The 13,524-nt window shown below is 37.7% G+C and overlaps 1 protein-coding gene across 1 annotated transcript in view; it reads right to left on the bottom strand.

Annotated features, from left to right (window-relative positions):
* The window catches only part of NMT2 (N-myristoyltransferase 2), a 94,035-nt gene that overhangs the window by 3,818 nt on the left and 76,693 nt on the right, over positions 1-13,524 (bottom strand). The window contains exons 9-11 of the mRNA XM_071210055.1: positions 10,454-10,624; positions 1,504-1,671; positions 112-249 (exon numbers count right to left, since the gene is read on the bottom strand). Of these exons, the coding sequence (XP_071066156.1) occupies positions 112-249; positions 1,504-1,671; positions 10,454-10,624 (477 nt within the window). The remainder of the gene's footprint in view (positions 1-111; positions 250-1,503; positions 1,672-10,453; positions 10,625-13,524) is intronic.

Genomic DNA, 13,524 nt, shown 5'->3' with positions numbered 1-13,524 from the left:
TAGGTCTGTATTTTTAAAAAGCTACTAAAAAAACACAAAACTTCTAAATAATCTTAAAGGAAGTAGGTAAAGGTATTTAAGTTTACAAAGGTTACATCAGAGTTCACTTACCTTTTCAGAGTCTGTTCCTGGACACCGCCAATTGTACAAATAATACTGCAAATTGCCGTCTCCTATACCAAACTTGAGTTTTTCCAAGAATGTCTTATTTTCCATCAAATCTAGTGCATTGAACACATCAAATCCTTTCTGCCGATGTAAGAAGGATTTAAAATTAAAAACATCAAAGGACTAGAATGTTTACTATATTGTATGTTCCAATATAACATTTGATTCCTCCACAACCAGCTCAAGTTAATATATGAATTAGTAATAGAGTTTAATGGCTGCAATATATGGGTTAGAATTCAGTTCAAAAGTATGTTACAAACTAGCAGTAAATCTAATGGAGTCAGCAAGATCATCTAGAAATGCTGAATCAAAAACTATAGTATGATGGCTAGCGCTGACAAAAAAGTTAATATTTCTGAAAGTATTTCCTGTTTTAGAAGGGCTCAGTTGTCTGAATGGGTCCATCTGTAGGGACTGTTAGTTACTGGACTTCCTAAGTTCTGCCTTAGCTGAAAATATGGCCAAGGAACCAAAAATGTAAACTTTGTTTTGGGTTCATACTAGGAAATAAACTGAGTAAAATTTCAATAGTAAAAGTCAAAACTTTAATATGATAGTTTTATGGAAAATGTGATATAGATAAAGCACCTAGATTTTAATTTCTTTGTGTTTTATGCTAAATAAATAACTCATTCCTGGAATTTTGGGAGGTGGCTGAAAAGAAACAATAGGCTCAGCATCTGAGAAGAACGTCGATTTGGGGATCCAAAAGTATTTGATTTTTACAAAATGTTTTCCACTAGCAGATACTAGACAAATGCAGTGAAGACACTTTTGATGTGCTGTTCCCAATTTCTCATGAACAATATTCTCCTACATTCAGTAATTACATCAAAACGCATCTATACGTTGATTTCATTGTCTTTGTAAAGAAAAGGATGTTCATTTGTAGCAAGATTTTAACAAGTATCCCAATACTTACACTGAGGAAACAGAAAAGTAACAATATATTAAGGTACATTTTGAATTGAATTCCTTTAAATTTTAAAATTCACAGACCACTGACTCAAAAAATTTACTACTGCTAATTAGTCACGCTACACATACATGTACTCGTGTATTTCCTTATATTATGGCTTCTATGTATTATTTTATAAGGAAGGGTCAGGTGGTGGTGTGTGTAAAATAACGAGGGTTTTTTTTTTTAATTGCAGTGGAATTAATGATGAAAATAACTAAAATTTTAAAAGAGAGCCTTATTAAATTCTTCCTTAGACTGGTGGTCAACCTTAAACATTATCTCGAAGGAATACCACCTGTGCGGAATACAATAAAATGCCATACACGGTGCCACCCATACTTTACACAAGGAAGGAAGAAGGACCTGCCTACCAATTTGGCTATAATCAGCGCGTCACTCATGAGGTCCAGCAGGGGCGTCTCCGTGTGAATGTTGTAGAAGGAGTACGCGGCTTTGAGGCTCTTGTGAACAGGGTGATGCATGACTGTCGAAGGGAGTGTGTAGAAGCTCAGGAAATCAGTCAGCTTACCATTTGAGCTCTAAAGAACAAAGATATTGTCAGGTAAATATCTCTGTGAACACATTTAAACCATATGCTTAAGCTAACTTTTTAAATAAATTTATTTTTAAAGAAGCTTTAGTTACATAAATTCACATAAAAAATATATGGTGATTCCCATATACCCCACCCCTCCCCCACTTTTCCCCATTAACATCATCTTTCATTAGGGTGGTACATTTGTTACAACTGATGAACACATTTTGAAGCATTGCTACTAACCATGGTCAAAAGTTTACGTTATAGTTTACATTTTGCACCGTACGTTTTTATATTGACAATGGTCTGTTATAATGGTTATAATGGTCTGTATTCGTCATTGTAATGTCATTCAGAACAATTCCAACGTCCCCAAAATGCCCCATGTTACACCTATTCTTCCTTTTCCCTCCCCTCAGAACCTCCGGTGGCCACTGCCTTTGTATCAGTGTTACTTCCATTGCTAGCATAGTAATAGGAGTTGCATTCTTAAGCTTGCTCACACCTCCACCTTGCGGATTTTAGGGTGGTGATGCCCACTGTTTCTGATGGAGAGGGCTACGCTAACTTTTTGATCATGACTTTCTTTCTGTTAGAACTATAAAGCACCGCCTTCACCCTTCTTTTTCAGGCATCTGATTTGAAGCCCTACAGGGTAGAGGTCAAGAACACCAAAAAGAGTATGACAAGCACATCATAGCTTAGTCTAAGCGCTGGCCAGTAATCTGCATAAAGTTCTTAGAAAGAAGAATGCTCTAAAAGGAAAACTACTTTCAAGTTGACTGTCTCTCAAGATGTATGTAACAGTGATAAAAGCAGATTCACTGTTTCTGCAGAAATAAAGAGTTCTAAGGATTAGAAAGCTGCTTTCTTCTCCAGCTATAAGATATTGTATAATATTTAATGCATTAGCACAGAGCAAGAATTTTATCAGCTTAAAGTAAAGACGGAGGCTAATTTTTGGAAGCTCTGAAAGGTATTGGTGCTGCACCAATATACATGTGGGAATAAAACTGAGAAATCTGCAACTATCAAAACTTCCATTTGGCAAAAATAAAATGGGAGACAGTATATGGGATTCATTTCACCATCACTGGCATAACTATAAACATGTAAAAAATTGGCCAGTATTGTTTGTTGTTTTAGTTTGCTGTGGTAGTCTTGCAGCCTTTGGAATATGTTAGGTTTATTTGAATTATATGGCTGAGGAGGCTAGACCACATTTTTGCCATTGTTAGTACTTTGAACAGAAAAGAGAATTCCAGTGGGATGGATTATCTGGTTTTTGAATGCTTTTGGTTCATTAAACCTTATTTCAGACATTAAGAAATTAGAGGGGTTAAGCCAAAATTGACTTGTTCCACATTAGCAGCTCAGTATAAGAGAAGCGTTAAAGGCCTAAACCTTCAGCTTTAATGCAGATTTTTTATTCTGTTGTGAATTCATCAATGCTGTATTTCATAGAAACATATACTGAGACTACTGGAAGTACCTTTAAATCTGATTAGCCCTGTTCCAGTTATCATCATCTGCTTTCTGAAGAAATTACTCTTTCCACCTTTGCTGCTAAAATGTTAAATAGAATTACTACCTAACTTTTGAGAAAGAAAGGAATAATCATTTTCTTTGGTTCTTCCTATTGTCCCTCATTCAATCAAATGCTTGATTAAATAAAACTCACAAAAAGTACACAATGAGAGACATTAGTCAACCTGAAGATAGCTTTCCTTTCAGAGCATTCTTCTTCCTAAGAACTTCATAGGCAAGTTCTACTAAACCTAGGAATAGATCATCTCTATATCACGTTAATTGTTCCAGAGGAAAGAACAGAGGGTAAATTCCTCTTTGATTTCAAAATAGGACAAAAGGCAGGGTAAGAAAGAAAATTAAAGGCCAACCTCAATCATGAGTATAGATAAAATATTATCACACTAAATATAACGTGTGTGTGTGTGTAAATAAATTACACCAGGGCTAAGTATGGTTTAACCAGAAATGTAAAAATGGATCCATTTGACAATTTAAACACATCATCTCAATAGATGCAGAAACATGGAATAAAATTCAACACTAGTTCAGGATTAAAAACACTCTAAAAACTAGAAACAGATGGGAATGTCTTCAGTTTGATAAAGGGCATCCACAAAAAGCCTACAGCTAAAAATGTTGCTATATTGAACTAATTCACCCTAAGGTAGTAGTATGTCAAGGATGTCCACTCTCCACTTCTACTGATCATTGCACTGGAGGTAGTAAGTACAACAAGGCAAGAAAAAAAAAGGCAAAAGATTGGAAAGGAAGAATAAAGCTGTCTTGGTTCACAGATGGCATGGTTATTTATCTAAAAAATCTTTTTAAAAATCTACCAAAAATCTGCTAAAACAATCAAGAGCCCAATGTGCTCTTTGGATTATGCAAAATCAATGTATAAAAATTAAATATTATTTCTATATGCTAACAACAAAACAAGTGTAAAACGAGATTAACAAAATACAAATTAAAATAGCATCAGAAATATGAAATATTTACGGCTAAATTTTATAAAAGCCTTGCAAATTCTCCTCACCAAAAACTACAAAATACTGCTAAGAGGAATTATAGAAGATTCAAATAAATGGAGAGTTTACACAATGTTCATAGATTGGATGGTTCAATATTGCTAAGATAGCAATTCTCCCAAAATTGATCCATAAATTCAATGCAAACACAACCAAAATCTCAGCAGATTTTTGTGGGAGAAACTAACAATTTGATTCTAAAATTTGTATAGAAATGAAAGCACCTAGAAAAGCCACAACAGTTCTGAAGAACAGTGACGGAGAACTTGAGCCACCTGATTTCAAGACATGATGTCAGTAATCGGTGGTACTGGAATAAACACAGACCCATGGACCAGAACAGAGATTCCAGGATCAGACCCACACATATCTAACTGCTTTTCCACAAAGGTGCCAAAAAGGAATCTTTTCAGCAAATGGTGCTGGATCAACTGGATAACTACAGAAAAGTTCTGTATTTTGACTGGGATTGTGGTTACACAGATGTAATCTTATTTGTCAAAACTCATGAAACTATACATTTAAAATCTGTGCATTTTATGTTAAAAATTTAACAGCAATTCATGATTTAAAAAACAAAAAACAAACTATTACCATACTAGGAATGGAAAGCATTGGATTAGCCAGATAAAGAGTAACTACCAAAAACTTGTAACAAAAAAATTTAATGGCTAAACATTCGAAACAATTCTTTTGCAGTCAGGATCAAAACAAACATGCCCATTTGTTTTTTATTTATTTTATTTATATTTATATATATGTTTCACTATAATAATAAAAAGAAATATGACCTATAAGGATCAAAAGGGAAAAACCAAAAGTATAGTAATTTGTATATAATGTATTTGGATACACAGTATTTCTGTACCATCATTGGTTTAACCACCCACTGAAGGACATCTGGACTGTTTCCCATTCTAGGTGATTATAAATAAAGCTGCTATGAACATTTCTGTCACATGGTTTTGTGTAATCATAATTTTTTATTTTTCTGGGATAAATGCCTGTATTAGCCAAAGGGGTGCTGATGCAAAATACCAGAAATCTGTTTGCTTTGATAAAGGGTATTTATTTGGGGTAGAAGCTTACAGATACCAGGCCATAAAGCGTAAGTTACTTCCCTCACCAAAGGCTATTTTCACATGCTGGAGCAAGATGGCTGCTGACGTCTGCCAGGGCTCAGGCTTCCTGGGTTCCTCTCTTCCAGGGGCTTGTTTCTCTCTGGGATCGGCTGCTCTGCTCGCTCCACAAGACCAGCTGTAGATTATCAGGCAAATGGCTCGTCTCTCTTCCCGGAGTTTCTGTTGTGTCTAGTGGAGCCTTCTCTCCTTCCTCATGTATCTGATTCTCTGTGCTTACTTCCCGGGCTCCAGCTGAAAACTCTAACCTCCCTTCTCTGTGGTGTGGTTTCGAGTCTCCACCCACCAGAGGGGCAGGGACTCAAGAGCAAAGCCTTTATCATTATTTAATCAAGTAAAAGTGAAACCTCTAAATCAAATATAATATAATATGCCAGAGGAACAGACCAGTTTACAAACATAACCATTATCTATTTTTGGAAATCATAAACAATATCAAACTGCTACAATGCCCAAGTACCTTGATGGGTCAGATGGTCATTTCATGTATAGTTTTATAGGAAACTACCAAACTGTTTTCCACAGTGGCTGTCTCATATTACATTCCTACCAGAAGTATAAAAGTGATCACATTTCTTCATAGCATCAGGTCCTCACCCGCGTTTGGGCACTTTTTTATACTAGCCATTTGTATAGCTGTGCAGGGATACTCATGACAGCATTAATTTCCATTTCCTGTGGGCTAATGATGTAAATCTTTTTAGCTGCTTATTTGCCATCTGTATGCCATCTTGGGTGAAATGTTTATTCATGTCTTTACCCATTTTCTAACTGGATTTTTTAAAAGTTAATTTTTATTTAATGGGTAGAATGGATAGACAACTTTTAATTGGCTGTGTGTGTGTGTATATATATATATATATTTTTTTTTTAAGATATATTTTTATTCCTCTCTCTCCCTCTCTGCCCCGTTGTCTGTTCTCTTGCATCCATTCACTGTATGTTCTTCTGTGTCTGCTTGCATTCTCATCAGGCGGCACCAGGAATCTGTGTCTCTTTTTTTGCTGTGTCATCTTGCTGCGTTAGCTCTCCGTGTGTGCGGCTGCTCCTGGGTGGGCTGCGCTTTTCACACAGGGCGGCTCTCCTTGCGGGGCGCACTCCTTGCGTGTGGGACACCCCTATGCGGGGGACACCCCTGCGTGGCACGGCACTCCTTGGGCGTGGCAGCACTGCACGTGGGCCAGCTCCACATAAGTCAGGAGGCCCTGGGTTTGAACCCTGGACCTCCCATATGTTAGGCAGAAACTCTATCAGTTGAGCCACATCCGCTTCCCTAATTGGATTTTTTTTTTAGCTGTTGAGTTTTGCGAGGTCTTTATATATTCTAGATAGCAGTCCTTTGTCACATAAGTAGTTTGCAAATATATTTTCCCAATCTGAAGCTTCCCTTTTCATCTTCCTAACAGGGTCTTTCACAGAACAAGAGTTTTTAATTTGGATGAAGGACCAGAAACCAGAAGTTAGACAATACACCCCTTTTTAACATTCCGTGATGAAATGCAAAGTGCATAATCGAGCACCTCTACTGCGTATTGGAATACAAAGGTGGTCTCTGGTGCCAGCACTTGTGTGGTTGAGCTTTGAGCTGAATTAGTCACTCTTTCCATGGAAAACCATTTTTTATTTCAGAGTCTGACTGACAACTCTTGTCATTCAGACATGGGTATTCTCGCACATTTTCTCAAAAATATTTCAGTGCTGTTAGTTGTGTTCACAGGGTTGTGCTACCATCGCCACCATCCAATTCCAAACATACCCATCATTCCAAATAGGAATGCTGTACACTTTAAGCTTTACCTTCCCACTCCCTGTCCCCAGGCAATCTACATTCTAGATTCCGACTCTATGCATTTGCTTATTCTGTTACTGCAGATCAGTGAGATCATACAATATTTGTTCTTTTGTGTGTGGCTTACTTCACTCAACGGGTCTTCAAGATCCATCCATGATGTTGCATGTATCAGGAATTCACTCCTTTGGACAGCTAAATGATATTCCAGTGTGTGTACATACCACATTTTGTTTATTCTTTGGTTGGTGAACATTTGGGTTGCTTCTGTCTTTTGGCAATTGTGAACAATGCTGCTATGAACACTGGCGTGCAAATATCTGTTCGAGTCCCTGCTTTCAACTCTTTTTGGTATACACTTAGTAGTGGCATATGGTAGTTCTATACTTAGCTTTCTGAGGAACTGCCAAATTGTCTTCACTGGGGCCACACCATTTTACATTCCCACCAGCAATGAATAAGTGTTCCTATTTCTCTGCTCCTCTCCAAGATTTGTGATTTTCCATTTTTTAAATAGCAGCCATTCTGATGTCGAGCATCTTTTCATATGCTTTCTGGCCATTTGTATCTCCTTTGGAGAGATGTTGTTCATCTTTTGACGTACAAGTCTTTTGCCCATTTTTAAATTGGGCTGTTTTTCTTTTTGTTGTTAAGTTGGAGGATTACTTTATATTATACTGAATATTAATCCTTTATTGGATATGTGGTTTCTAAATATTTTCTCCTGTTGTGTAGACTGTCGTTTTACTTTCATGACAAAATCCTTTGAGTTGCAAATGTTTTTAATTTTGATGAGGTCCCATTTATCTATTTTTTCTTTTGTTGCTTGTGTTTTGTGTGTAAAGTCTAAGAAATCATTTCCTAAAGCAAGGTCCTGAAGATGCTTTCCTACATTTTCTTATAGGAGTTTGATAGTTCTATTTTTTATCCTAAGGTCTTTGATCCATTCCGAGTTGATTTTTGCATATTATGTGAGGGGGGTCCTGGTTTTTTTTTTACAAAGGGGAGATCCAGTTTTCCCAGCACCATTTGTTCAAGAGTCTATTCTCCCCCAACTATGTGGTCTTTGCCATTTTGTAAAAAACCAATTGGCCATAAATGTGTGGGTTGCTTTCTGAGTTCTCAATTCTAGTCTACTGGTCCATATGTCTGTCCTTGTGCCAATGCCATGCTGTCTTCATTACTGCGGCTTTGTTATAAGTTTTAAGATTGTGAAGTATGAGTTTATCAACTTCATTCTTGTTTTTTTAAGATGACTTTAGCTATTTGGGGACCAATGGATTTTATTTTAATAAAATATAAAAAGTTTACTGATGTCACACAAAAGAATGTCCACAGTTATCAGGAAAGGCTATTAAAATACCCCTTCTTTATATCTATGGAAGGTCAGATTTTTTTCACATACTTCAACCAAAACAATATATGAAAAGAGATTGAACATAATAACAGATATGAGAATGCATCTGTTTTGATTAAGAGAGGCATTAAAGAGATTTGCAAAAATGTAAAACAAAAACATTCTTTTCACTAATTTTATTGTTAGCTATTTCATAAACCATGTTTATGTAACATGTAATGGATTACTGTTATATTGTTATTGAGTGAAATAATGAATATTTTTAAAACCTTTCAAAAATTTAAAATATGGTAAACTTCTATAGACATAATTCACAAAAATAAAAGCTCTTTGGGGTTCTCCGTCATTAGTACTGGAGTTGGTAGGTGTATGTCCAAGAGACTTAAATCTTTGGGCTGTCCTTGTACCAGCTGGGTCCTGAATCTCAAGGGAGTTGCAACATCTACTCTCCAGTTCCCTGGACTCACCCAGGACAGCTAACAAGGAGATGATGATGGACAACAACCATTCCAAAGAACTGAGAGAGTCTACAACTGCAAGCAAGAGAGTCCCATCCATCTGCCCTATTTGATTGAAGCCCCCTCTCAATTAGAGGTGCAGTGGGCACCACCATCCCAGGACTGGGGAATGAAGTATGGACTAAAATAGACTTATTAGTATTCTAGTATAGACTTATTGTGATTCTAGCATATATAAGAATGTGCCAGAATTCTTATATGTGAATTCAATGATATAAGTTCATGTAATTCAATGAACTTATATCATTGATGTGGAGGCAGTGGCCACTGAGGGCAGGGGGGGAAAAACAGGAGTAATACAGGTGCATTTTTAGGACTTGGGAATTGTCCTGAATGACACTGCAATGACAGATACAGGCCATTTTATAACTTACCATAACCTACAAAATTGTGTGCAAGAGTGCAAATGACAACGTAAGCTATAATCCATGCTTAGTGGCAATGCTCTAAAATGTGTCCATCAGTTGCAATGAATGTACCACACTGCTGAAAGACGTTGTTCAAGTGGGGGAAGTGGAAGGTGTGGGGAGTGGGGGATATGGGAATCCCCTCTATTTTTTATGTAACATTTATGTAATCTAAATATCTTTTTAAAAAAATTTAAAAATATATTTTTAAAAAATAGAGCGTAAAGGAGTCCTAAAATAAAATTGCTTGAGAACTGCTGATTGTGGGAAACCTGCACAAGCGCATGAACATGCCGGTACAAAGGTGTCCACTGCAGCACTGTGAACAAGGATGGCCTGACGGTTCCTCGGAAATGTCCTCCGAATCCATCCCCCCCACCTGCCTCTCCTGCACCAGCCCCACACCAGACAGCCTGGCGGTGCTGCGGGCCCTCCAGCCCAGTGTGCACACAGGGTGACTGCAGCAGCTTCTTAACCGGCCTCCCCGGCTCCGGCTTCTCCTCATCCACACTTTAGCCACAAGAGCTTCCAAGTGGGCCTTCACTTGAACAACAAGGTTAAATTCTTCTAACCAACACTCATAAAATCTAGATTCTTCATTTTTCTCCTTCCCTTAGACAAGGGTTGAGTTAAAGTGGCTGAATTATGCCCTTTCACCCAAAGGCAGTTCAGGTCCACCAGTTTTGTAAAACCCAAAAATACTAAGCTTTGGGATTTAACCACCTCTCGTAAGATCTCTCAAATTGGTCTTTTCCAAAAATGAGAAAAAACAATGACAAACGTAACAACAGCAAAGTATCCTGATTTCTCATTATTAAATAGTAAAAACGTGCTCTGATCCAAGAATAGAAACTGTAAGAAGAAAACCTGGCTCTCCCATGGTAAGCGGAAATCAGACCTAAAAGCAGTAAGGAAGGGAAGCGGAAAGAGACGGTTACTCGATGACCTCCGAGAGGCCGCCGCACTGCACGGTTTCCTCACACTTCACTGGGCCGTCTGACCACCTCCTCTTTACCTCCACTACAAAGGTGTCGATAATGTGCTCCTGGGGTAGGAACCAGTGGGCCACTTCCTCCTCGTCCATCACTGGGGCCAGGTGGAACTGCTCCAGGTAACGGTTGATTAATTCTCGAACTGCTTTGATATCTTTTGGTTCCATTGGTCTCAAACCCGAAGTCTTTGTAACCTTGTCAGAGTGAAAACAAAAACAAATGTCTAAGTTTAAGAGGACTCAAACGGCTTTGCCACCCACAGTGTGGTCAGCAACCAGCAGCCTGGAGCTTGTTAGAAATGCAGAACCTCAGCCCTCAAGCCAGACCTGCGGGGTCAGAATCTGTAGCCTCCCAAGATCCCCACGAGATTCCTGACAAGGAAGTTTGAGACGCACAGGATTAGAATATGTGCTACGCGACGCGTTGCATCATTCTTCTCTCTGGGTGACAGGTCTTTTGATCAGTCCAAACAACACCAAAAGGGAACCCTCCAGCTGATCTAATATCAACACCAGCAGTTTTTCAACGGTCGCTGTGAAAGGGCATAGCAATCTTAGCATATGCTCCACAGTATCATGCTTTGAAGCGGCCATGCCTGATAGTTTGAAGACACAGCGGAGAAACTGGTTTTATTCCATATTCTATGAAAAGGACATAGCTATTTGGTTCTCTTGAACACCAAAAATGGTAACAAAGTCATTCATGTCTGTCAGGATGGGAAGGCAGAATTCTGGCGGCCAAGCGTTTTCCAGAAGGCTCAGGACCGCCGAGGATTTCACTGGCCTCTCATGCCAAATGTGTGCGTGTGTGTGTGCGTGTGTGTGTGAATAAAAGACGCCAGTGACTCCTTCAGGGTACATGGTTTAATCCATCGTCCCAGAGCTTCACAATGTTTACATTAGTCCACAGGAATAAAAAACTGAGGTAAAGGTTCAAATTGCTTGTCCTCAAGAAGGCTCTAAAGTAAAAAAAAAAAAAAGAAAGAAAAAGAAACGAAACAACCAAAAAACCCCAAACAAACAAAAAAGAAAGCTCTAGACATCCCTTGGCTCTCTAGCAGCAATCCAGGACACCTGAGACTAGGAAAAGGAATGTACATTGGTTTGTCCAAAGAAACAAAAATGTGAAAACTTAGAAATAACAATTTCACTTTCCCAGGAAACTTTTTTCTTAGATAAATACTGGATAAGTTTTCAGAGATGAGTAGTGTGTATAAATTTTGTACTCTACCTTTCTAACCTAAATGATGTCTAAATATTTTTAAACAAAACACTGCCTATAGAGTTACATCATTAAAATGCTGACAGGTCCCAGACAAATAATTTGGTAGAGGCCCAAGGTGGAAAACAGGTTTCTACTTTAGACTATCAGTGTTTGCGTGAAATCATGTGCCAAAGTTTCTAAGGTTCAGTGACAAAGAGTGCGGATTGATTACTGATTTGTGTGGGGAGGGAAGAGGGAAAAAGTGATGGACGCTTTGTATTCACAGCTTGATAGACTACTAATTACTCATATATATTGATTCAGACGATACGATAACATATTGGCTGAATATTTACTATGGGCCACTCAATTATGATTTATGTAATCTATAAAGATACAGTAATGCAGCTAAAATACAGTTTAATTTTCTCTTAATGTTTAATAGAAAACTCATACTCTGAGTCTTTCTGTGGCTCTCAAAGCCAAATGCCAGGAATATCCAGGTCTGTTCAAGGTTTGAAACTTCCAGAAAGCAAAGCAATAAAAGCCTAAATATTTGCTGAATAAATTAATGAATTTCTATGTTTTGTACCTAAATCATACATATAAAGGTGAGATAAAACCCAAAGACATGAAAAGAGTCACTGATAGCTCTGAGGAGATGACCCTTATACATGTCTGGTTTATACAAGACAGGCATGAAACTATATATACTTTTTATTTCCCCTAAACCAATTTTAGTATTTGGTAGCATTTCTATACTGCAAGTCATGGGAAGGTGGAACCTATGTGATTTCCAAATATGGTTAAATGAAGTAAATATGCATTTCTAAATGCTAGTAGGATGACCAAAACCACATACTGCAGTCACTTAAAAAAAATTCACGTTCTGCTATAAGGAAGACCTTTAAACTCTATCATTTAAATAGCCATTCTCAGGATCAAAATGTTTTTTTCTCCTATTACAGGTACAGTAGTAATCAACAATATCAAGCAATCAGAGTGATTAATGAAAGCAATAGCACACGTGATATCTGTTAATAGAGAATATCCAGAAATGGGAGAAAAGTCTGTCAACTTTTCCAGAGTAAAATGTTCTTCTGGAACACAATTCTCATTCACTGAACAGTCATACTGCAAAATCACTAAAGTCAATATACCTTTTGCCCAGTAGACATCCTTAGAGTGGCACTTTTCAAAGTTTTCTCCCTCAGGATCCCTTTATCCTTACAAATTACTGAGTATCCCCGAAGAGCTTAGTTTACGTGGGTTATAGCTACTCATATTTATCACATCAGAAATTAAAACTGAGAAAACTAGAAAATACATCCCAGAGACTGGAAAATCCACTGTACATTTTAGGAAAATAAAAGTGAAAAAGGCAAATAATGTTTTAGAATTAGTAGTGTTGACCTCACACACTCCAAGGTCCCCAGACCACACTCTGAGAACCACTAACTTAGGCCCATTAAAGTCAGAAAAATGGTAGTGGCATTGGGACAAGAGAGACTTGGTAAAACTGTATGCCTGGGCAAATATGCAGAGAATGAACCCTAACTGTGGCCATTTATACACATTTCAATCAAGCAGTTACAGCAGCATTAAAGCAGAAGATAACGAGTATATCGGTCAACTATACCATATACAAGGGCCTAGAAAACATGGGAAGAATATTGGCTTTTGCTGACTAACAATGGCCTAAATTTCTCATGGGGCCTAAACCTGCTTCTTTCTAACATCATGAAGAAGTCACGTTTTGTCCAAAAATTCTACAGCAGAATGAAATAATTTCTAAAATGTAAAACAAACCCTCAAGTTATAGCTGCTGGAAGAAGTGGGAATAGTGTTAAGCTGAGATGAAAATGGCATGCTTCCGTATAATCCAACCGAG

Source organism: Dasypus novemcinctus, chromosome 20 (assembly GCF_030445035.2).
Source record: "Dasypus novemcinctus isolate mDasNov1 chromosome 20, mDasNov1.1.hap2, whole genome shotgun sequence".
Taxonomy (NCBI): domain Eukaryota; kingdom Metazoa; phylum Chordata; class Mammalia; order Cingulata; family Dasypodidae; genus Dasypus; species Dasypus novemcinctus.
The sequence above is the reverse complement of the archived record's forward strand: the minus strand, read 5'-3'. Positions and strand labels throughout refer to the sequence as shown.